General features: G+C 36.4%; 2 protein-coding genes and 1 long non-coding RNA gene across 6 annotated transcripts in view; 2 read left to right on the forward strand and 1 right to left on the reverse strand.

Annotated features, from left to right (window-relative positions):
- The window catches only part of LOC120418198 (serine palmitoyltransferase 2-like), a 35,388-nt gene extending 20,644 nt beyond the window's left edge, over window positions 1-14,744 (forward strand). The window contains exons 3-7 of the mRNA XM_039580509.2: window positions 8,281-8,435; window positions 8,610-8,755; window positions 13,304-13,848; window positions 13,903-14,165; window positions 14,224-14,744. Coding sequence (XP_039436443.1) covers window positions 8,281-8,435; window positions 8,610-8,755; window positions 13,304-13,848; window positions 13,903-14,165; window positions 14,224-14,440 — 1,326 coding nt within the window. The 3' untranslated portion in view covers window positions 14,441-14,744. The remainder of the gene's footprint in view (window positions 1-8,280; window positions 8,436-8,609; window positions 8,756-13,303; window positions 13,849-13,902; window positions 14,166-14,223) is intronic.
- Window positions 14,745-15,693: 949 nt separating this feature from the next.
- On the reverse strand, window positions 15,694-16,202 carry LOC128093682 (uncharacterized). Its single transcript, XR_008212678.1, has 3 exons — window positions 16,093-16,202; window positions 15,963-16,028; window positions 15,694-15,896 (listed from the first exon to the last, which is right to left on the reverse strand). It is a non-coding gene; the product is annotated as an uncharacterized LOC128093682 (long non-coding RNA).
- Window positions 16,203-19,781: 3,579 nt separating this feature from the next.
- LOC120417307 (synaptotagmin 1-like) overlaps window positions 19,782-24,755 on the forward strand; it is a 31,900-nt gene continuing 26,926 nt past the window's right edge. For 3 of the 4 annotated variants that reach the window (XM_039579262.2, XM_039579279.2, XM_039579287.2), the window contains exons 1-2: window positions 19,782-20,113; window positions 20,480-20,642. In XM_039579262.2, the coding sequence (XP_039435196.1) occupies window positions 20,495-20,642 (148 nt within the window). In that variant the 5' untranslated portion in view covers window positions 19,782-20,113; window positions 20,480-20,494. Of the gene's footprint in view, window positions 20,114-20,135; window positions 20,157-20,479; window positions 20,643-24,755 lie in introns of those variants that run through there. The other variant, XM_039579272.2, reaches the window with a different exon arrangement.

The raw sequence follows: 24,755 nt of genomic DNA on the forward strand, positions 1-24,755 counted from the left end.
AGTTCCGGGTTTCGGGCCAAAATTCAATCGAAAGAGCGCATCTAAACCTTCAATTTAGTAATAGGATTTTTTCCTGGGACGAATCCTCGCCGTGCACGAATTTTTTTAGATTTCTGAAAAAAGCGTTCTTCCAAAAGCAAACCTTAAACCTTTCTTTTGTAAGAAAGGCAAAAAGTCAAACGCTCTCAAATAAAAGTGCGGAATCCAATCGATGTGAAATTTGCTGAGAAGTTTGATCGAGTCGTGAACACTCAGTTAGAAAGATAAATTTAAGTGAAATCACAAAAAAATCCTTGGGGAGAATGATTTTGAATGACCCCTTACCTTTTTTGAGAAATTTACTCTGTATATAAAGAAAAATCATACAGCTATAACTTTTGAACCAACCGTCTGATCAATACCAAAATTTACTCGAATACAACTCATACCAAATGCTTTCGATCGAGAATGGGCTGGGACTTTGAATTTGATGTTCAGTATATGATTTTGTATAAATCCAAAAATTTAATAGGAAAAAATAGGGTAAAAATAAGACGAAAAACACTAAAATCGCTATATCTCTGGAAATACATTTTGGAAAAGCTTCAAATTTTGGGCCCAAACAGTTTATGGCGCATGTTTTCGAATGGTTTTTTGTTTGAAACTGAATTCTTTAAATTTGATAGTGTTATCTGTAAAATAGTCCAAAAAATACCTCTAAAAATGGCTTTGACCACATTTACTGGTCGAAAATTGTGAATCGAAAAATAAAATGTTCGTCTCCGACCCCACGGCTACAGATCTGGCTTTTAAAAATTGTGGGTTTTACGAGCGGTTTTCCAGTGATGGAAGACACAAATTTTTAAGAGCGGATACAGACATCGGCCATGTATTTCAGAAAAAGAGCTCTCAAAAATCAGACTTTGAGTTCCGGGTTTCGGGCCAAAATTCAATCGAAAGAGCGCATCTAAACCTTCAATTTAGTAATAGGATTTTTTCCTGGGACGAATCCTCGCCGTGCACGAATTTTTTTAGATTTCTGAAAAAAGCGTTCTTCCAAAAGCAAACCTTAAACCTTTCTTTTGTAAGAAAGGCAAAAAGTCAAACGCTCTCAAATAAAAGTGCGGAATCCAATCGATGTGAAATTTGCTGAGAAGTTTGATCGAGTCGTGAACACTCAGTTAGAAAGATAAATTTAAGTGAAATCACAAAAAAATCCTTGGGGAGAATGATTTTGAATGACCCCTTACCTTTTTTGAGAAATTTACTCTGTATATAAAGAAAAATCATACAGCTATAACTTTTGAACCAACCGTCTGATCAATACCAAAATTTACTCGAATACAACTCATACCAAATGCTTTCGATCGAGAATGGGCTGGGACTTTGAATTTGATGTTCAGTATATGATTTTGTATAAATCCAAAAATTTAATAGGAAAAAATAGGGTAAAAATAAGACGAAAAACACTAAAATCGCTATATCTCTGGAAATACATTTTGGAAAAGCTTCAAATTTTGGGCCCAAACAGTTTATGGCGCATGTTTTCGAATGGTTTTTTGTTTGAAACTGAATTCTTTAAATTTGATAGTGTTATCTGTAAAATAGTCCAAAAAATACCTCTAAAAATGGCTTTGACCACATTTACTGGTCGAAAATTGTGAATCGAAAAATAAAATGTTCGTCTCCGACCCCACGGCTACAGATCTGGCTTTTAAAAATTGTGGGTTTTACGAGCGGTTTTCCAGTGATGGAAGACACAAATTTTTAAGAGCGGATACAGACATCGGCCATGTATTTCAGAAAAAGAGCTCTCAAAAATCAGACTTTGAGTTCCGGGTTTCGGGCCAAAATTCAATCGAAAGAGCGCATCTAAACCTTCAATTTAGTAATAGGATTTTTTCCTGGGACGAATCCTCGCCGTGCACGAATTTTTTTAGATTTCTGAAAAAAGCGTTCTTCCAAAAGCAAACCTTAAACCTTTCTTTTGTAAGAAAGGCAAAAAGTCAAACGCTCTCAAATAAAAGTGCGGAATCCAATCGATGTGAAATTTGCTGAGAAGTTTGATCGAGTCGTGAACACTCAGTTAGAAAGATAAATTTAAGTGAAATCACAAAAAAATCCTTGGGGAGAATGATTTTGAATGACCCCTTACCTTTTTTGAGAAATTTACTCTGTATATAAAGAAAAATCATACAGCTATAACTTTTGAACCAACCGTCTGATCAATACCAAAATTTACTCGAATACAACTCATACCAAATGCTTTCGATCGAGAATGGGCTGGGACTTTGAATTTGATGTTCAGTATATGATTTTGTATAAATCCAAAAATTTAATAGGAAAAAATAGGGTAAAAATAAGACGAAAAACACTAAAATCGCTATATCTCTGGAAATACATTTTGGAAAAGCTTCAAATTTTGGGCCCAAACAGTTTATGGCGCATGTTTTCGAATGGTTTTTTGTTTGAAACTGAATTCTTTAAATTTGATAGTGTTATCTGTAAAATAGTCCAAAAAATACCTCTAAAAATGGCTTTGACCACATTTACTGGTCGAAAATTGTGAATCGAAAAATAAAATGTTCGTCTCCGACCCCACGGCTACAGATCTGGCTTTTAAAAATTGTGGGTTTTACGAGCGGTTTTCCAGTGATGGAAGACACAAATTTTTAAGAGCGGATACAGACATCGGCCATGTATTTCAGAAAAAGAGCTCTCAAAAATCAGACTTTGAGTTCCGGGTTTCGGGCCAAAATTCAATCGAAAGAGCGCATCTAAACCTTCAATTTAGTAATAGGATTTTTTCCTGGGACGAATCCTCGCCGTGCACGAATTTTTTTAGATTTCTGAAAAAAGCGTTCTTCCAAAAGCAAACCTTAAACCTTTCTTTTGTAAGAAAGGCAAAAAGTCAAACGCTCTCAAACAAAAGTGCGGAATCCAATCGATGTGAAATTTGCTGAGAAGTTTGATCGAGTCGTGAACACTCAGTTAGAAAGATAAATTTAAGTGAAATCACAAAAAAATCCTTGGGGAGAATGATTTTGAATGACCCCTTACCTTTTTTGAGAAATTTACTCTGTATATAAAGAAAAATCATACAGCTATAACTTTTGAACCAACCGTCTGATCAATACCAAAATTTACTCGAATACAACTCATACCAAATGCTTTCGATCGAGAATGGGCTGGGACTTTGAATTTGATGTTCAGTATATGATTTTGTATAAATCCAAAAATTTAATAGGAAAAAATAGGGTAAAAATAAGACGAAAAACACTAAAATCGCTATATCTCTGGAAATACATTTTGGAAAAGCTTCAAATTTTGGGCCCAAACAGTTTATGGCGCATGTTTTCGAATGGTTTTTTGTTTGAAACTGAATTCTTTAAATTTGATAGTGTTATCTGTAAAATAGTCCAAAAAATACCTCTAAAAATGGCTTTGACCACATTTACTGGTCGAAAATTGTGAATCGAAAAATAAAATGTTCGTCTCCGACCCCACGGCTACAGATCTGGCTTTTAAAAATTGTGGGTTTTACGAGCGGTTTTCCAGTGATGGAAGACACAAATTTTTAAGAGCGGATACAGACATCGGCCATGTATTTCAGAAAAAGAGCTCTCAAAAATCAGACTTTGAGTTCCGGGTTTCGGGCCAAAATTCAATCGAAAGAGCGCATCTAAACCTTCAATTTAGTAATAGGATTTTTTCCTGGGACGAATCCTCGCCGTGCACGAATTTTTTTAGATTTCTGAAAAAAGCGTTCTTCCAAAAGCAAACCTTAAACCTTTCTTTTGTAAGAAAGGCAAAAAGTCAAACGCTCTCAAACAAAAGTGCGGAATCCAATCGATGTGAAATTTGCTGAGAAGTTTGATCGAGTCGTGAACACTCAGTTAGAAAGATAAATTTAAGTGAAATCACAAAAAAATCCTTGGGGAGAATGATTTTGAATGACCCCTTACCTTTTTTGAGAAATTTACTCTGTATATAAAGAAAAATCATACAGCTATAACTTTTGAACCAACCGTCTGATCAATACCAAAATTTACTCGAATACAACTCATACCAAATGCTTTCGATCGAGAATGGGCTGGGACTTTGAATTTGATGTTCAGTATATGATTTTGTATAAATCCAAAAATTTAATAGGAAAAAATAGGGTAAAAATAAGACGAAAAACACTAAAATCGCTATATCTCTGGAAATACATTTTGGAAAAGCTTCAAATTTTGGGCCCAAACAGTTTATGGCGCATGTTTTCGAATGGTTTTTTGTTTGAAACTGAATTCTTTAAATTTGATAGTGTTATCTGTAAAATAGTCCAAAAAATACCTCTAAAAATGGCTTTGACCACATTTACTGGTCGAAAATTGTGAATCGAAAAATAAAATGTTCGTCTCCGACCCCACGGCTACAGATCTGGCTTTTAAAAATTGTGGGTTTTACGAGCGGTTTTCCAGTGATGGAAGACACAAATTTTTAAGAGCGGATACAGACATCGGCCATGTATTTCAGAAAAAGAGCTCTCAAAAATCAGACTTTGAGTTCCGGGTTTCGGGCCAAAATTCAATCGAAAGAGCGCATCTAAACCTTCAATTTAGTAATAGGATTTTTTCCTGGGACGAATCCTCGCCGTGCACGAATTTTTTTAGATTTCTGAAAAAAGCGTTCTTCCAAAAGCAAACCTTAAACCTTTCTTTTGTAAGAAAGGCAAAAAGTCAAACGCTCTCAAACAAAAGTGCGGAATCCAATCGATGTGAAATTTGCTGAGAAGTTTGATCGAGTCGTGAACACTCAGTTAGAAAGATAAATTTAAGTGAAATCACAAAAAAATCCTTGGGGAGAATGATTTTGAATGACCCCTTACCTTTTTTGAGAAATTTACTCTGTATATAAAGAAAAATCATACAGCTATAACTTTTGAACCAACCGTCTGATCAATACCAAAATTTACTCGAATACAACTCATACCAAATGCTTTCGATCGAGAATGGGCTGGGACTTTGAATTTGATGTTCAGTATATGATTTTGTATAAATCCAAAAATTTAATAGGAAAAAATAGGGTAAAAATAAGACGAAAAACACTAAAATCGCTATATCTCTGGAAATACATTTTGGAAAAGCTTCAAATTTTGGGCCCAAACAGTTTATGGCGCATGTTTTCGAATGGTTTTTTGTTTGAAACTGAATTCTTTAAATTTGATAGTGTTATCTGTAAAATAGTCCAAAAAATACCTCTAAAAATGGCTTTGACCACATTTACTGGTCGAAAATTGTGAATCGAAAAATAAAATGTTCGTCTCCGACCCCACGGCTACAGATCTGGCTTTTAAAAATTGTGGGTTTTACGAGCGGTTTTCCAGTGATGGAAGACACAAATTTTTAAGAGCGGATACAGACATCGGCCATGTATTTCAGAAAAAGAGCTCTCAAAAATCAGACTTTGAGTTCCGGGTTTCGGGCCAAAATTCAATCGAAAGAGCGCATCTAAACCTTCAATTTAGTAATAGGATTTTTTCCTGGGACGAATCCTCGCCGTGCACGAATTTTTTTAGATTTCTGAAAAAAGCGTTCTTCCAAAAGCAAACCTTAAACCTTTCTTTTGTAAGAAAGGCAAAAAGTCAAACGCTCTCAAATAAAAGTGCGGAATCCAATCGATGTGAAATTTGCTGAGAAGTTTGATCGAGTCGTGAACACTCAGTTAGAAAGATAAATTTAAGTGAAATCACAAAAAAATCCTTGGGGAGAATGATTTTGAATGACCCCTTACCTTTTTTGAGAAATTTACTCTGTATATAAAGAAAAATCATACAGCTATAACTTTTGAACCAACCGTCTGATCAATACCAAAATTTACTCGAATACAACTCATACCAAATGCTTTCGATCGAGAATGGGCTGGGACTTTGAATTTGATGTTCAGTATATGATTTTGTATAAATCCAAAAATTTAATAGGAAAAAATAGGGTAAAAATAAGACGAAAAACACTAAAATCGCTATATCTCTGGAAATACATTTTGGAAAAGCTTCAAATTTTGGGCCCAAACAGTTTATGGCGCATGTTTTCGAATGGTTTTTTGTTTGAAACTGAATTCTTTAAATTTGATAGTGTTATCTGTAAAATAGTCCAAAAAATACCTCTAAAAATGGCTTTGACCACATTTACTGGTCGAAAATTGTGAATCGAAAAATAAAATGTTCGTCTCCGACCCCACGGCTACAGATCTGGCTTTTAAAAATTGTGGGTTTTACGAGCGGTTTTCCAGTGATGGAAGACACAAATTTTTAAGAGCGGATACAGACATCGGCCATGTATTTCAGAAAAAGAGCTCTCAAAAATCAGACTTTGAGTTCCGGGTTTCGGGCCAAAATTCAATCGAAAGAGCGCATCTAAACCTTCAATTTAGTAATAGGATTTTTTCCTGGGACGAATCCTCGCCGTGCACGAATTTTTTTAGATTTCTGAAAAAAGCGTTCTTCCAAAAGCAAACCTTAAACCTTTCTTTTGTAAGAAAGGCAAAACATACACGGGAATTTAACTCCAGCGTGCCTTTCATGTTGGCATATCAGCACATAGACGTTCAATTAAAGCTCATAAGCGTTTTTAACTGAAATCGAGTGATAAATAGTTCAATAGGAAGTGAGCAAGCAAGTTTCTATCAAAATTTGAACGAAATAAATTGTTTAAATAATAAAAAAAAACAGCTAATTTGATGGACTTAGGAACAAGTGCTTAACCTGTCAAACATACAAGAATTTCCCCTACTTGTGAATTTTGCGTATCGATAAATTTCTTATTTGAATCAAAATAACTAATTATTGTATGAGTAATATTTTTCAAATTATTTTTCAAATAATAGCTTTTTATTTAAAAATGTGATATTAAAAAATAACTAAATAAGAAAATAATTCAATGAATTCCTTATAAATTCAAAATAATTTATTCTTGTTTCTTTAATATTTCTGTGCGCTTTTCCATTGTTTCCAACAAAAAAAATGTTCGTTTTAATAATATTTTTGAAATATGCAACAAATGGTCCAGAGACGAATGGGCAAAACGATGGAAGGACAACAGATCGAATGTGGAAAAAGTGAAAGAAAATTCTTTAATGTTTTTGTGAACAACTAACATAGAAAACATGTTTTTAAATATGTGCAGAAATAGTCAGACTTCTAAAATATTTTTGTCATTTTTTGCAATTTTTATTCCTTAAAAAATCTTATAATATTGTGTAATTTTTTCAAACATGAGACTTCGTGAAATATTTTGAAAGATTTTCCATTCTTAAAAAAAACAAAAACAAAATATTCTTGATGGTTGTAATATTTTTGTGAGTTTTCCCATACATTCAAACACGAGCAGTTGATTCCAAAAAAAATTCCCGCTTCCAACATATTTTGTAAATATTTGATTTTTCTTTTTTAAAAACAACATATTCTTGACTGACGTAATAGATTTATTTGTTTTTCCGTTCTTTTAAATTTAAGTGGTTTTTTACGGGAATAGAATATTTGGAGAGCTTTTCCGTTCAGAAAAATAAATTCCTAGGTTCTATTTTTGTCATTCCTTTAAAACAACCATTTCCTGATTTTCGAGTTTTTCATTTTTTTAAACATTAGCCATTCTTCAAAAGTTCTTCTTAAATATTTCTAAATCTAAAATTAAATATTTCAATTGCTTTTAAATATTCGATTTTTTTTTCGAACATGAGAGTTGTCAGAAAAGTTTAATGAGTTAAAGTCTTAAACAAAAGTAACTCAAATAATGTCTTATATTTTGGTTCGGTAATTTGTACCTGTTTCTGCAATATTTCTGTCAGATTCAATGCAATTCATTGAAACTTGAATTTTTTTTTTAAATATTGTTATAATTAAAAGTTAGTGATAAATGTGATATGTTTCGAACATTTGTTTTTCGACCCTTTGTATATTCGACCTTATGTTCTAGGCAACAGAACGCAGAATAATCCAAAATTACAAATTAAACATTACGCAAAGAATAATCAAAATTTAGGTAAATAGTCTTACAATACATCTTTTCTATTATTTTTATTAAGTTGTAAAAATTATCTAGATGCTCGAAAGTAATATTTCGAGATAAAAATCAAATCGAGTTTAACACAATAAACTCATATGAATAATTTAGAGAAAATAATGAAAATATAAAAAAAAATCATTGAACCCACTTAACCCCACGCCGCCCACCTAGTCTAAATAATTAACTGTGATTGACGCCAATTGACACTGAAATTTACTATCTTTTTTTGTTTCTGTTTCTTCTTCCATCTCCACAGGGTTACGTGCCCCTGTACGATGCGTTCGAGAAGTTCTACCTGCGGTACGTGTACCGCCGGGTCAAGGACTGCTGGAACCGGCCCATCTGCAGCGTGCCGGGCGCCGAGGTAACACTCAAGGAGAGAATCACGAAAGATTACGGCTGGTCATTCGAGTGCGTTTTATTTTTGTTGTTACCCCTTTTTCTATCTGTCTATCTATCTAGCTCTAATTGCTGCTGCTCACTTGCGCTTATTTGCCTTAATATGCTTGCTCAACTACTTAGCATAACCAAGTGACCACGACAAGTGTGCTAAATGGGATTCATATTTTTATGTCATTTGCGCAGATTCACCGGCACCGAAACCAGATGCCTCAACCTGGGCTCGTATAACTACCTTGGGTTCGCTCAGAATGAAGGCCCCTGTGCACGGGAAGCGGAAGAATCGATCAAATCGTACGGCCTGGCGGCATGCAGCTCACGGCGGGAAATCGGTAATGTTTGTTACACATTTTAAGAGGAGTTTGTCACGCAACCAGCTTCCAGCTAACATTCAACAAAAAAAAATAGACCTTATCAACCTGCATAATTCGCATTGAGTAATCAGATACCAAAGGTACACTAACCACCATCGTGCGATGATAGGAAGTTTAGGCTATCAGAAGAGTGGGTTCTGGGGTCGCTGACGAATTGCACACACATCACGGCTGCTGATAAGCATTTCGGTGCGGGGGGATGCCTCGTTGCACTGGCAGCGTGACTGTCGAGTGGGGTATTTCTCGATGACGTAAACACAGGTTGAAAGTGTTGACTAATCGCTTGAGGAATGGCGATAGCATTCGCAAGATAATTCTACTTAACAGTGTTTCCGTTTGATACAATTGATTGTTCAAATGCAAATATTCCTAACTAGAATTTTCTAAAATCACCTCCGTGTACGCACGAGTGCAAGCAGCAGTCAAGTGCTCAGTGCTCCATCGTTTTTTCGAAAATTTTCGCCGTAATTTACCGTGATTAGCCGCGAGTTTGCTCCAACAGCATGCCAAGGGCCGGCCGTGGCCGTGGCAGTTCGAGTGCGGTCTCGAAAAACCCGCGAAGTTCGTCTACCGGCCGTGTGCAAAAAGGTAAACAAACCAACGCCGCGTCGACCGCCATCGCGCCGGGGAGTGTGAGCGCCAAAGGATTCGACCCCAAGTTACTACACGCTAATTACCGCGTCCAGGATCGCAGCCCTATTAGGCTCCGTTCAGCTACTTCCGGCAATCCGTCGACCGATGGCGCTTCAACATCCGCCAACATTCCCACCAGTAACAAGTTCGCGAGGCTGAGTGACGAGGAAAGCAGCTACAACAACACCGACGGTAGCACTACCGACGACGACGACGACGATGGTCGTGCACGGAAAAAAGTGCCGACGCCAAAAAAAGTAATTACTCCAAAGGAACGACGACCACCACCAATTTTTGTTTTGGACACGTTGGCGGACGATGTTGACGAGCAGCTGGAAGGCCTCGTGTACTGCCTCAAAATAGGTAAAGCGTCAGTGCAAGTGTTCACATTTGACCAAAAGAACTTCGACCTGGTTGTGGAGAAATTTAAGCGTAAAAACTTCAAATTCTACACATTTGACCCCGCGCAGAAGACCGCTGTAAAGATTGTCTTGCAGGGGTACCAAGACCGCCCGACCTCCGTCCTCAAGGAGCACCTCTCGGGTGCCGGAATAACGCCGCGAGACATAAAAGTCCTCTCGCGGAAGACAACAGTCACAGGTACACACACACTGTATCTGTTGTATTTCGACCGCGGCACCGTCAAGATTCAAGACCTGCGGCGGACTAAGGCGTTGGACGGTTTTTGGGTAAACTGGCGGTTTTACTCCAAAAATCCGACGGACGCAGCGCAATGTCACCGTTGCCAGAAATTCGGCCACGGCTCGCGGAACTGCAACCTCCAGCCCCGCTGCGTGAAGTGCGGTGAGTCACACCTCTCGGAGGTGTGCGCACTGCCACGAAAGGCGGACTTGGGGGAAAACGCAGAACAAACCAAACCGCGCGTAAAGTGCGCGAACTGCGGCGGTAACCATACCGGTAATTACCGCGGATGCGTCGCGCGCAAGTCCTACCTCGAGGAGCAGGAAAAGAGGAAGAAGAAAGCAGCAGCGTCCCACCCTCCTCAACGAAGTACGAGTGCAGCCGTTCCTGCAGCTGGTCAGCGTACGGTTCCAGCGGACAACCCAGCGATCCCTCCTGGCTGGGGGCGATCGTTTGCCAGCGTGGTCGCAGCCGGTAGCGGCAATGCGGCCCAGCAAGAAGTCACCGGGGAAGATCTCTTTACCCTGCCGGAGTTCTTTGCTCTCGCGGGGGAGATGATGACGCGGTTTCGGAGCTGCCGTAACAAGGCGGAGCAATTTCTAGCCCTCGGGGAATTAATGATTAAGCACATCTATAAAGGATAAAAAACTGTGATCTAGTTTTAAGCTTTCTCTATTTCTATCCCCTTTTCCTAGCAAGTTTAGTAAGTTTTTTTTTTTTAATTTTTCTTACTCTTGGTAACACCTTTATTTACAAGCAATAACTGTTCCAAAATGGATTATGATGTAACACATAGCTGAAAGGAACTCCAAAACTCTGTTTTGTACCTCAAAAGAACTTATTGTATCTTGATTATTCACCAATAAAACCGAATTTGAAATTTGAATTTTCTAAAATATATGCAGTCTCTCAAAGAGATTCGTCCACAGAATGGTACAGAATTTAGAACATGGCCCCTCGAAACTCATACTTTGTCTTTAGAAAGAATTGAAGTAGGCGTTGCGACGCATAGGAACCAGAAGAACATGAAAAAAAGGAGTTTTGAAGAGAGATGTTATAAATTCTGTGACATTCTTCGCAGTCTTCGGCAAAGTTGTTCATTGGAACACGAATCTAAATTATCGTCCGATAACGGACGATTTTAAAAATCTTTCTAAAATTGACTTAATCCAACCATATTATGTTAATATGTGTTAAATATGTATTCAAAAAACAAACATCACAAAATATGAAAATACTAAAAAAAAGTCATCATTTGCAATATGGGTATCCAACGAAGCGAAATTTGGAAGCCTTTTTCATTTTGAGTTTATTTTGTAAAATTTTCACAAAATACCGTATACTTTCGAAATTATTCAAATTTTTATAATTCATTGCGAATTACTCTAAAATTCATAATTTGCAACATGGGTATCAAACAAAGCGGACTTTTATATGCGTTTTCACTTTATTGTTTTTTTTGTAAAACTAAAATTTTCACAAAATATCAACATTTTTGTAATATACTAAAGGCTACCAACTGTACGGATTTTTTCCTTACCATACGGATTTTCGAACCTCTTCGCGGATTTTTAACAGGCCGGAATTTTTGTAGGGAATTTTACGCATAATACGGATTTGTACGGAATTTTTACAACTTTTTAATCATTGAATTGCTTTTGATTTTGTTGAAGCTTTTAATAACTAGATTTTTTATTTTTCTGTGAGTTTGATTTAAAAAGGGAGAGTTTTCCAGGGTTTCCTCAATTCAACCTTGATTATCAATAATTGTAGAGTTTTTAAACTATTGTCTTTCATATTTTGATAGGACCTTTAAAAAAAAACTCTAGAATTGTTCTTTTAGAAATTCCTTACTAAATATATTTATCCATTTCAAAAGGCTTTCTAAAACTTGTGAAAACATTCGAACATTTGAATTAACAAATCTAGAGTTTTTTTAAAGGTCCTATAAACTGTTGTGTTTCACATGTTATAGGACCTTTTCAATAAAAAAAAAACTCTGGAAAAGTGTTCATGAAAACACTAAGAAGGATATTATTCGTAAAAGCAAACTTGACATTTCGTCAACTATTAAACGTTTAACAAAAAAAATGAAGAACATAATGATTTGATTCAAATCACGGTTTATTTTATGAATACTTTCAAACGAGCTTATGCTTATGATTTATAAGCACTCTGATAGCATTTTGGGAAATTTGTTGGCTGTAAAAACGACACAGTTTTATTTTTTATTCTCAAAATTAATTTATCTAAATAATTTATTAACAGTTTTTGCTACACCATGGAGTCATATCGGCAAAGTGTACGGATTTTTACTCAGCAAGAGTTGGTAGCCTTAAATATACTCAAATCTTCTCAAAATACCATTTTTTTCTAAAATACTAAAATTTTTATAATTCGCAATGTGGGTATCAAAAGAAGTGAAATTTTTAATGTATTTTTAATTTATTCAAGTGTTTTTTGTATGCTTGTGAATTACTAAAATTATCACAATATTTCGATTTTTTTTTTTGAAAGCACATATTCAGTGAATTTTTTCATGCACATACGAAGTGAATTTTTTCATGTACTTCAAGTTATGTTTTTTTGTAAAATACTTATTTCACAGAATACCATATTTTAAAAATACCGTAATTTTAATTAAAATTTTAATAATTGAAAAATAAAATTTTAAAGTAATAAAACTCCAATAAAGTGAAAATTCATACAAAATTTAACTGTGTTTATGCCAATACTGCAAATTATGAAAATTCGAGTATTTTGGAAAAATACGTTATGTTGTGATTATCGTTATCGAACCAGGATAATTTTATCGTTAACAACCTTGACGATTTAAATCTGAAATTTACTTGTTTCATTCAAAATTTGCCTTTGACAAAAAATAGTAAAACACGGCTTAAGTGTCTACGTTATCAACATTAACTGTTTGGATTTTACTCATGGATGGAATGAACCTGCTGTATGTAGAAGTATTTTTAGCAAAACTATGCCGATTGGCCATTTATGAAGTGTAAAAAACGTCTATTCTATTCACGTCAGTTGATGTTTGCATAATCAACGAGCTTCAAAATTCAATATCTTTCATGAAGTTTGCTAATAACCACATTTTTACAAAACAGGTAGTTGCTAGTAATCTTGTTTTAAAGCCTTGTCAAAATGTTAATGTGTGTGTGTGTGTTTTTTTTTTTTATCAAAAACTTTGATTTTAATTAGTTATGTTCATTACTCCAGGCACCAACCCGCTCCACCTCGAGCTGGAACAGCTGACGGCTCGCTTTCTGGGCGTGGAGGACGCCATCGTGTTCGGCATGGGATTCGCCACCAACTCGCTCAACATTCCGACCCTGATCTCGCCCGGCTGCCTCGTCGTCAGCGATGAGAAGAACCACGCCTCGATCATTCTCGGTCTGCGACTGTCCGGAGCGGTCACCAAAGTGTTCAACCACAACAGTATGAAAGATTTGGAGCGGGTCCTGCGGGATTCGATCGCTTCCGGCCAGCCGAAGACCGGGAAGCCCTGGAAGAAGATTCTGATCATTGTCGAGGGAGTGTTCAGCATGGAGGGATCGATCGTGAAACTGCCGGAGATTGTTGCGCTTAAGAAAAAGTACAAAGCTTATATTTACTTGGATGAGGCACACAGTATTGGAGCTACCGGGCCGTCCGGACGGGGTGTTCTGGATCTGTACGGAGTAGATCCTAAAGATATTGATATTCTTATGGGAACGTTCACGAAGAGTTTCGGATCGGCCGGCGGATACATCGCTGGTAGCAAGGTAACTGAACTAGCTTTTGGTGTTGAACATTTGATAAGTCTCGTCTTCTTCCAGAAATTGATCAACTTCCTCCGAGTCAACAGCCATGCCCACTGCTACGCCAGTTCCATGTCGCCACCGGTGACGCAGCAGATCATCACCTCGATGAAGATCATCATGGGCCTGGACGGAACCAAAGCGGGCCGCGACCGCATAGAACAGCTGGCCAGAAATACCAGATATTTCCGCAAACGGTTGGCTCAAATCGGCGTCATTACTTACGGCCACGAAGACTCCCCGGTGGTGCCGATGTTGGTGTATCTTTTCTCAAAAATTGGGTAAGTTTACAGCTTTGGTTAATGTTTCCAAAAACTGACCAACAATTCCTCCCGCCAGTGCCGTCGTTCGCACGCTAACCTCGCGCAACATCGCCGTCGTGGGCGTCGGCTTTCCGGCGACGCCCATCATGGAGGGTCGGATCCGGTTCTGCCTGTCGGCGTCGCATACCAAAGAGCAGCTCGACTATGCGCTGGCAGTGATCGACGAGATTGGAGAAACGCTCGGGCTCAAGTATTCGCGGAAACCGCGCGACCTGAACCCGATAGAATATTAGCTTTGAGTTAGGCAGAACAAAAAAAACCAACAACAAATCAAACGGAAATGCTACATTAAGAAAGGAAACACACATCCAGACACGCATCCCATACCCTTACAACATACACAATAAGATAGAAAGCAAAAGTATGCCTTATTATTATAAATAGATTGTGAGGCTGAGTCGAATCCCAGCCCAGCAACACACAGATCCAGTAGCGTCGACTATGTTGCCGCATTTAAATTCGAACGAGCATCAGTGAAGGAAAAAAATCATCGTCGATTGTGTATTATTTTATTTATAAACAAACAAAAAATGAGCATGTTTTTACTTTGTCGTACACTTTTGTTAAGAGTTATTCTTTCGTTACATTCAATAACATTTATTGTCAAAACGCCGTATAGTTGAAACTATAGAATAATACAAAAATGCTACCAGCTTTGTAAATATGTTGAAATCCGACTGTTTGTTGCCATCCGAAACAAATCCCAGGCTCAGTGACTTAATTTGACGGAAAAAAGACTTCAGCAAGATAAAATAAAACAGATAAATATCCGCGATAAAACTTTTGATCATCCTGATAATTATAACACTTGGATTTTTCTTAATTTTTTTTATTTTGATGATTGCGAGTTTGATGAGTTTTTTTAACCGTGACGTCACGCTAGTTTTTTTATTTCAAAGAAATCTTTAAATTCAGGAAATTTCTTAATTTCAAATAATTTTAACTAAAGAATGATTATGATCGAATTTTAATTCAAGAATGATGATGACATTAGAATTGGATCAAAGTTCAAAGTATTTATTTTTGTTTTTTTTTAGTTTGTAAGAGCATAATGATTCAAATGGCTGTTTTCAACCGTTTTTGTTAAAATACATTAAAACATCAAAAGATAAGAATAAATACAACAAATAGTTTGCACTGAGTACAAAGATTTGAGATCTATAGCTTGTAATAACGAACTTGGGGGCAATTACCATCACTAGTTCATTAATTAAAAATTAAATAAAAACCAGAACTTGAGACTCTTGGAGATGAGAGAGAGATGTAAAGATCTGCAACTGCTCACATTTGACGTGGGGAAGGAGAATTGTGCCTACCCTTTCACAATCCTGTTTTACCAACGGGAGCGAATGACCCATAGGGTTAAAGTTCCCCCAATAAAATCAACTACAACAACAACAACTTTCACAATCCTGGTTCGATTCAGCAAATCGCACTGTCCTGGCAAAAAGAATCACAAAAGATCGTCACTTTGGGTTATGGGAAAAGTCATGTTTATTGCGTTTTAAGTTGTCCTAATTTATTGATTTTACGTCGATTTAAAACTAACCTAAACATGTGTGTGTGTGTTCGTGTGTTCTAGTGTATCCCGCGGTGGTCGAGTCAAGTCGGAGGTTCTTCCTCCGGCCAGGCCTGGCGCAGCAACGGTTTTGGTGTCTTTGGTTTTGTGTCTTTGTCTTGGATAAAAACCTGTACAGTGTTTAATGCTTGTTTTAGTACTTGTGCTTTGTGTAACAGTGGTAACAATGAACTCACCGGATGGCCTCCGCCATTGCGCTCTAACAGATTCTCGGGTTGGCGCGCTCTGCCAACTTGGAGGTTCTGAGAAAGGAGTTCATCTCTAATAACTTGTTCTAGCTTTAACGTTTTGATTTTGGATATTTACCACATTTTTGTTACCTCCTTGCACCACCAACCAAACGACCACTTTTGACGTAGAGCGCGGTCCTTGACGGTTAGTTTGGATGGTGCGGGTTTGGACCAACTCCCTGACACTACAATTAACAATTAAGACACTAATTAGACTCGACTCAATAAAATGCAAGAATTAATTTTACAATTTCGCCGGCTACAGGAATGCTGGGTACAAATAGCAGATATTCACAGCACTTTAAATTACAAAACGTTCACAATTTGTTCGTTTGACCAGAGTATGTGTAACGGACTCTGGTCGGTAGCGGCAAATGAGGACGATTCAAAATGACGAAGTCCCTTTTATTAATTTTAAGTCATTGTTTTTGCGTATTTCGAAAATTGCTCAAAGAGATGTGAGTCGTGCTAATCGTTTTAGGAATATGGATACCATGTTTTGTATGTTGTTTAAGTGTAATGGTTGATTACAATATCCTAACTTGTCCCTACGGTTTAGTTTGACAGGATGATGCGAAGCATTGTGACCAGAGATTGTACTACGTACAAGAGATAGGTTACAAGCTTTCTAGAGAAGAGTTGAATCAGCCCAAAAGGAAGTCTTTCGTTTTTGACTGACTTTTTGACTCTTCTTTAGAAAACTATGAATTTTCCTTAAAAATTGTCGCAAAAGTCGTAACCTGCGAGTAAAAAATGGGTGTCCTCGACAAAGTTGCTTGAATTGGCAAGCCCTACAACTTTTTAAAAGAACAAGAAAAAATCCCAAGCATTTTTCTAAGAAGATAGATTTTTTAAAACACTCTAACCGTGAACCACCCTTATTTTCAACCAAACCAAAAGTTGCTCTTTCCAATTTGCAACAAAATTTCTGAAGGCACTAGAAAGTCTTTTTTTTTTTTTTTTTTGAAAATCCATTTTGCATTCAATTTTGCGTTCTGGCCCACTGTGCAATGCCAAAATGGTTCAAAATTCATTAAAGTCTACTTGTGCAAGACATTCACTGAACCTTAAGTTTTTTAAGGACATGATTGAATTTTAAATGTGAAAACTTTTAAAAACCTTTGCGAAAATACTGATACCTTAGTTTAAATTTAGCATAGTGTAAAATCAACAAACAAAAAAAAATATTGTCAAAGGACCATCCATAAACCACGTGGACACTTTAAGGGGGGGGGACGAAGCACGATTTTGCTTCTTTTAAATACAAAAGTATAAAACTGAGTTTTTTTTTTCTGAAAAACGAAAAAAAAAATTGATCTTTTTTTTAAATAAACTTTTTGAACATTTGTCTTGACCGATTTAACGCGGCTTCATCAACATTTTGAGCCGATTAGGTCAGTGTTGAGAAATCGTGCCACCCTTTTATTGAAACTGATAACTTCAAATGGCTACATCTCGGCAATGATACAACCAAATGTCTTTAAATTTGGTTTGTTATTAAAAAAATATAAAATATAAATAAGTCTAAGTGTGTGCTCATACCAACCTCTGACATTTTTGCCAATTTGCATGTATGTAACCCGTCAAGTATTTTTAACTTTTAGGAAAGGGACCATCCATAAACCACGTGGACACTTTAGGGGGGGAGGTATGGCGATTGTCCACGACCCATACAAATAAGATTTTTTTGTATGGACAATTGTCCACGAAAAGAAGGGGGCGGGAGGGGTAACAGATTCCCAAAAAAGTGTCCACGTGGTTTATGGATGGTCCCAAAAGTTATTTTTTTTTATTTTTTTTTAAGATTCTAAAATCTGAAAAAAAAAAAAACAATTTGAAAGGCAGAGAACTTCACAAAAGTTTAACATAATTTCGAATTCGCGAGTTTCAAAATAAGAGCTAATGAGTATACAGAAAACATTTTTTTTTTCACAATATTAAAACTGTAATAGGCTGTATCCCAGAAACTAGCAGTATGATCAACAAAATAAAAAAGTCAAATTGTAGGAAATCTTCTCGTTTATCTATAACATTTGTCAAAAAACAATACTAGAAAAAACTCGAATGATACAGTCATTTTCGTTTACAAATTACAACTAAAACTGCGTGATCTTACTGAAAAATATATGCGAATATATGGTTGAATATTTGAGTTAACCAATTCTTCTCCCTCCAGCTTTTTATACTGGTATATTAGGCCGATGCAAAATATTTTTCAAAGTTTGTCCCTCGGTTGGGTTGGAATTTTAACTTGTTTTATGTGACTTTGTCAATGTTTTTAGGGGTCAACTTTGGCTGTGTTTTTTTACTAGCATTTCCTATATTTTCAGTAAAAAGAAGTATGCAGTATGTGAAACATGCAAAAAAAATGAAAAAGTAGCTGTAAAAACGTGAAAAAATTAGATAGGCAAAATGTTATTATATTAGATGGTAGAATAGGCCAGATACTACTAAAAACAAACATAAACTGAACAAGATATATGCAAATTAAAATAATAAAAATGAAACAAGAAAAACAAAAAACAAGAGAAGTAAAGTTTTTCGTAGAACAAAAGTTGACCTCCTAAACACGGGAAAAATAAATATTTTCAAAAAAAAAATGGGTGGTAGAGGGTTAAACGTCGAAAATTTTCAAAAATTCAAAAAGTTTTTAAATAAACTCAAACATGCTAAAAGTGATTCGAAACGCAAGGAAACGCATATTAAATTGATTTCAGCTGATTATACTCCAATTCCCATTAAAATTTGGAAGTTGGGGGGAGGCAAAAACTTTAAATAAAAAATGTACCAGCCTTAGCAAACTTAGAATTTGCCTAAAAAAGTTCAACTGAAATTTTAAACCCGGCTCTTTGTTCTTTATTCCGCATGTATTTTTCACAAAGAACACCTAGTTATTTGTATTTCATAAAATTTATCGCTACATCATCATCAGGGTTTCTTTGGTTGGAGGAGTTATTTGGAGGGGTATTTCAGCTTGGGGGAGCCATGTTCCTTTAGGATTGTTTCGCGTTCAAAAATTTTCTTTTGATGATGATTTTTCCTTCGCTGCTTACTAGTAATTGAGCAAGAATTTTAGTTGTAATAAATAACCTGGTAGTACATTATATCTATTATTTATTTTTTTATACATACATTTTATACAAATTTCAGGGGACTCTCCAAAAATAGAAAGATTTATTTGTCTTTTACAAAATATCTGGAGACGCACGATACTTCACGACCACCACAAGTACCAAGCGTCTCCATATAAATCACTCCACCCTAATTCAAAGCACGGTGGAAATCGCTATTTCTCGCCCTACTTTCTCCGGGCGAATTTCGCCTACGTCAACCTTCCGTGACATGCCCTAAAGACCACTGCTGTCACTGCTCTTGTCCGCAAATGTCATCCTGCCGTACCTCATGCCCTCAACCACCATTCACGCAAGCTTTCATTCATACATTTCCTGCTGCTCCACTCTTACTCTCTCTCTCTCCCTGGCAGTTGTAATCAATCTCTCCCTCTCAGCTCTTGTGGGAAAGCTCTCACCACTTTTTGACAACAATTTTCCGATGTTTTCAATTTCGATTTGTTAGGATTTGCGATTATCACGACACACATACAGCAGGGAGTGAGAGCGAGCGAGCTTGCGTACCAAGCGGAAAGCTCTCGCGAGAGAGAGCTTTCGAGTGCGCATGTGTGCTTTTTCGAAAGGTTTTTCCTCGGAAAACGGAAAAGGCTCTGCTCGCTGGTCTGGCCGTCGTGGTTCGTCAATCGATTTTTGTTACTCACTTGAAGCAGCCAGCAGCTACCATCTTGTATGTGGTGTGGCATGGTGTGGAAAATTGGTGCTCAAGCTTTGGTGAAAATTTCAGCTGGTGGACTGTAATTGCTGCATTTTCCGGATGTGCTCTCGACTGGCTCGAGCGGCTCGAGTTAAGCAATGAATTGTGCGGACCGAGGCTGCTGAAACACGGAGGATTTTTCCTACAGCTAGATTGTGTGTGTGTGTGCGTGTGTCTAACATCGCCATCAAGAAAATTGTAGCAGCAGCAGTGGGCGACAAATTTTCCTCTGCCCAGCGAAAATCTTCGCAGCAGTAGCAGCAAAGAATTTGGTACGACAAGCTTTGGGTGTGAGTGGGCTTAGTGAAAGATTGTGTAAGGATCTTTTTTTGAAAAACAAATTCTCGCGAAAACAGGCTTCCGCGAGTCGGGCTAGAGCATATAGGTCAGCTAATTGATCGATCGTAATTGAACGGGGGGGGATTATTGTGAAGGGTAAAGGGCAAGGGAGGAGGAGTGGGTTGGAAAAACGGGGAGCAACGAGCTCATTAATTCGCTGGTGAATGGGAACGGAAGTGGCCCCTAGTGGCGGCCATCAGGATATTAGAGACCTGTGTGCCGATTCCGAATCTCGCGCTGCCAATAATTAATTCATGTGATATCTGAATGTCTGTGTGTCTGTGTGTACCTTTCTGCAGCGAAAAAAATCCAACATGGCTCCGGGTCTTAAAATATGGAAGAGAGAGGCCGAAGCCGAGACCGATGCAGCGAAACTATCGGAGGCTGCAACCACTTTGGCGACGAAAATCTTCGGCCACAAACATCATCGTACGACGACGGAATCGACAGAACTAGAAACAGGTAAGTTCAACGTGGGGAAGGGACCACAATTTTGAAACAATTCTTTTCTCTATTCTATTTTTTTTTCACCCCGAAACTTCGTTCTCCTCACTCCTTTCGAGAATGTGACCTTTTATCAGATTGAAAGAAGCTTTCAACCCCTGCTCCTCTCGAGGCCATTGTTAGGCACACATCAAAGGATCTACATATAATCACATTTGAAATGTTAATCTATTCAAGGCTTTAGTTCTCCAGAATTCTCAATCTATAAACTTTCAGAGCTAATTAAGTTGAAATGGCTCCGCAAAAAAAAAAAACTTCACCCGATTAAACAGGACATCCCCGACTCGCCTTTTTACGCTTCGATTTCCGATTTATTATTGATGTTTGGAGTTCAGAAAAGGGCATCAACCACAGACAAAAAAACACGACCAAAGGTGACCACACCACATCGTAATGACAAAGTTATGTAATGTCGAGTTGCGTTTTCGGTGGTTGGCGTGCTCCACTTACAAATAACAACAAGAAGAAGAGTAAGAGCCTTAAGCTTTTGAGTGGTGGTGTGTGGAGAGGTGGATGAAAAAGTCAAAAGAACGACTCGAAAAGGGATATTAGCCACTTCCCAGGGGCATCGCGCACACACACCCTCCTTAAGGTTCACGTGATATCGTGAGGACGAAAAAAAAAAAGTTCGCACAGTCAAAAGTGAGCATCTCGGGCTGTCCTGTGAGCACTGCTCAACGCGCGATGTATGAATGAATTGGATGAAGAAGCAAATGAAGAAAAAAGAAGTGCTCGGTTGATAAACCTCCGCAAAATTTGCTGCTCTTTTACACAGTGAGCGATGGAAAATCTTACCCCCTCCCACCCACCCAGTCTAACGGTGGCTGACACGGCCCACGCAGGCCAGCTTTGGCGATGGGAGCCGCGAAAGGCGTCAGAAGTTTGTTTTAGCGAGAAAATACGGGGAAAATTCAATAAGCTCTGTATTTTTTCAGCTACAAGAATGTTATCAAAATAATAACAAGTTCAGCATCGCTTGGGGACGGTAAACATTGTAAGCTTTATATTTTATGCATTATGGAGCAGACTGGAGTGTGAACATTTGACTTCGTGCAATGAAATGAACGATTAGGGAATAATTGAGCAATTCATGAACTATTCTTGGAGTGTCTGAAAATCCAAACATGGTCTAACATAATGTTACAGCTTAAACTTGAGTTTGTTATGAAAATGTATGTTTTATTAAACACGAGCAATGATTGTTTTAACAAATGTTCAACATTTATCTCTTGAAATATACATCCAATCTCTCTTCAAATACCGTGCGTCTCCATAAATTGAAATTATATTCCCTACGCAACAAACAGAAAATTTAAACATTATCTGTATTCAGAATAACTAAAACATTAACAGGTTAAAAACTTGTGAAGTTGGTCTTCCCATTCAAAAAAAAGCAATTTAATTTCCAACTATGCTCTAACGACCCTGTTTAAAAGCATAAAATGTTTGCACTCTCCTTTAAAACTTTTCAAGAGCACAGCAAAGTTGGATTCCATTTATACGCAAGCTCTTGTTTGATTTATAAATAGCATTTTGCTGCATACTGAGGTTTCTAGCAGAACTACAATCAAATTAATCTTATGCAAATTCTTAATAATGAATTAACTAACACAAATCAAATTATGAGTTTCTATTTCAGTTCATTTTTACAGTAGGATTTTTCACTAAAGAACGCTAAGATAAAATTTGCACAATTGTAAACAAACACAATTTTTTGCTTCGAATAGATTAATGGTTGAAATCTGGAAAATAGACAAATCTAAGATGGTCTCATTCTGCCATAAAGAAATGTAATATTGTTTCAAGAGTATTACACACAAAAAGCCATTGCAAACATTTAAGTTCATGTGGAAGTATGTATTAGTAATCATTTATATTTTTTAGGGTAAGTGAATTTTCACAATTTCTGCGAAATCCCGTGAAATTCTAAGATTTTCTGAAATCATTGCTAAACATTAAAAAAACACAAATATTTTATCCACAAAGGTTTTAAATGTAAATTTGGCAAAAAAAACGTTTGTTTAAATCATATGATATCATTGTAAAAAAAAGTATTGTAATTCGATTATTTTAGCAATTTAAATGAAATTTGGCATTTTTAAGTATTTTCCAAATATTGAGCTTTGGGACCAAAGATTGGATATATACCCGTAGAATTCCGGGATTTTTTTAGAAGACTTCAAACTAGTTTTTCAGTGTTCTTAGTATGATACGGGACCAACCATAAATAACGTGGACACTTTAAAGGGGGTTTAGCGATTGGCCACGCTCCATATTTTTGTTGTATGGACAATTGTCCAAGGGGGGCGTGTTGAGATTTCCAAAAAAGTGTCCACGTGATTTGTGGATGGTACCTGCTTGAAAAGTATAGAAAGCATTTAAGTATAATTTTTGCTTCAATTCAAATAAATTCAACTAAGTAAATCCTGAAATTTACTTTTTAGTATCTTTGAAATGTTTTGTCAAAATAAAAGTACAACTAATTGAAAAAAGATATAGTTTAGATGCAATTATCATTAATTTTTCCACGATTTCACGGCTCAAAATTATTTTGAATATCAGTGAAAATTTCATTTGATTACATTTCAGCAAAGAGTATTTCTTCCCCGTTTACTCCAGTTATTCAAAATTAAATTACTTGGGCTTTATAATATTATCTAAATTTAAAAAAAAACAACCATTTTCTAAAACATTGTTTTTTTCTTAAACCCTTGAAATTTCCACGAAACTTCATGGTCCCGTGAAACTGAAAATTTAAAGCTTGAAAAATCACTTTGCTTAATATATAATTAAATGTGCAAAAATCGTTCCGGTTCTTTAACATAAGATTTTATAACTAACAAGCCTTACCCGACAAACTTCGTTCTGCCTTTTTTTCGTTTGTTGACGTTTTTGATTTTTTGCTTATTCAGCCTCCTGTAATCAAACTATGATTTTACGTAACTTTCTCCATACAATTTGCCGATGCTCCGGAATCGGTTCCAGAGTGGCCAAAGTGTCAATTAGTTAGCGTAAGAACCTTCCTTGGGTTTATACGAACCCAACGCAACAAAGAGCATCTCGGTCCGACGCTCCGTATTGAACTGATTCGCGTTCGAACAAAACCGTCGATATTTTTTATATATATAGATTACAGCATTTTTCATGTTCTGTGAAATTTCAGCGAAATTTTGTTTTTTTCCCGTGAAAATGCATTTTTTTGGCGTGAAATATCACTAAGCCTCATAATTTTGATATATTCAGGATTATTCGTGTCGTGAAAAAATAAACAAATTATAATAATTATAAATAAAATATTCTTAACAACATATAATTATTAGTGCAAATCAACTTTTTACTGTGAGTTTGTAAAAATATTTTGTAATAATATTGTGAGTTATCCCATTCTATCAAACATGAGCAGTTTTTTTTAAAGGCGTCTTCTCAAATATTTGTTTTAACCGAAGGCAATCTATTCTTGATTGTCGTTATATTTTTGTGATTTTTTCAAATTTTTCAAACATGAGCAGTTTGAAAAAAAGTTCAACTTCAAAAATAATTTTAATTTTTTAAACAACCTTTTCTAGACTGTCGTAATGTTTTTGTGAATTTTTCCATTCTTTAAATATTAGTGGATCTTAAAAAAAGGTCAACTTCTGAAATATGTTTATGAGTCCCAAGTAACATTTTTTTCCAGGAGTTCTACAAAAGCTCTTCAAGATAACTACAGCATAGCAGTTTGAACCGCGGTAGGATAAAACTCTCTTCAAATACTTTTCCAAACTCCTGAAGAAGTTTTGAAGAGAATTTTATCCTACCGCGGTCCAAACTGCTATGCTGTAGCTATCTTGAAGAGCTCTTGTAGAACTCCTGGAAAAAAATGTTACTTGGGGTTTCTATTTAACTTTTGAAACTTATCGTTGCAAGTTTTCTTTCTTCTTTAAACCTTTCCTTTTCAATATTTATGCGTTTAGGCTCACATCATTTTTTTTTATTTAAAAAATAGACCTTTCCTAGGATTAGTTTTCAAAAAGACGTAAGAGCCATTGCGAAACCAAGTCATTTTTACATCGGTATTCGACCTACTTACGT

Source organism: Culex pipiens, unplaced genomic scaffold (assembly GCF_016801865.2).
Source record: "Culex pipiens pallens isolate TS unplaced genomic scaffold, TS_CPP_V2 Cpp_Un0001, whole genome shotgun sequence".
In the NCBI taxonomy this organism is placed as follows: Eukaryota; Metazoa; Arthropoda; class Insecta; order Diptera; family Culicidae; genus Culex; species Culex pipiens.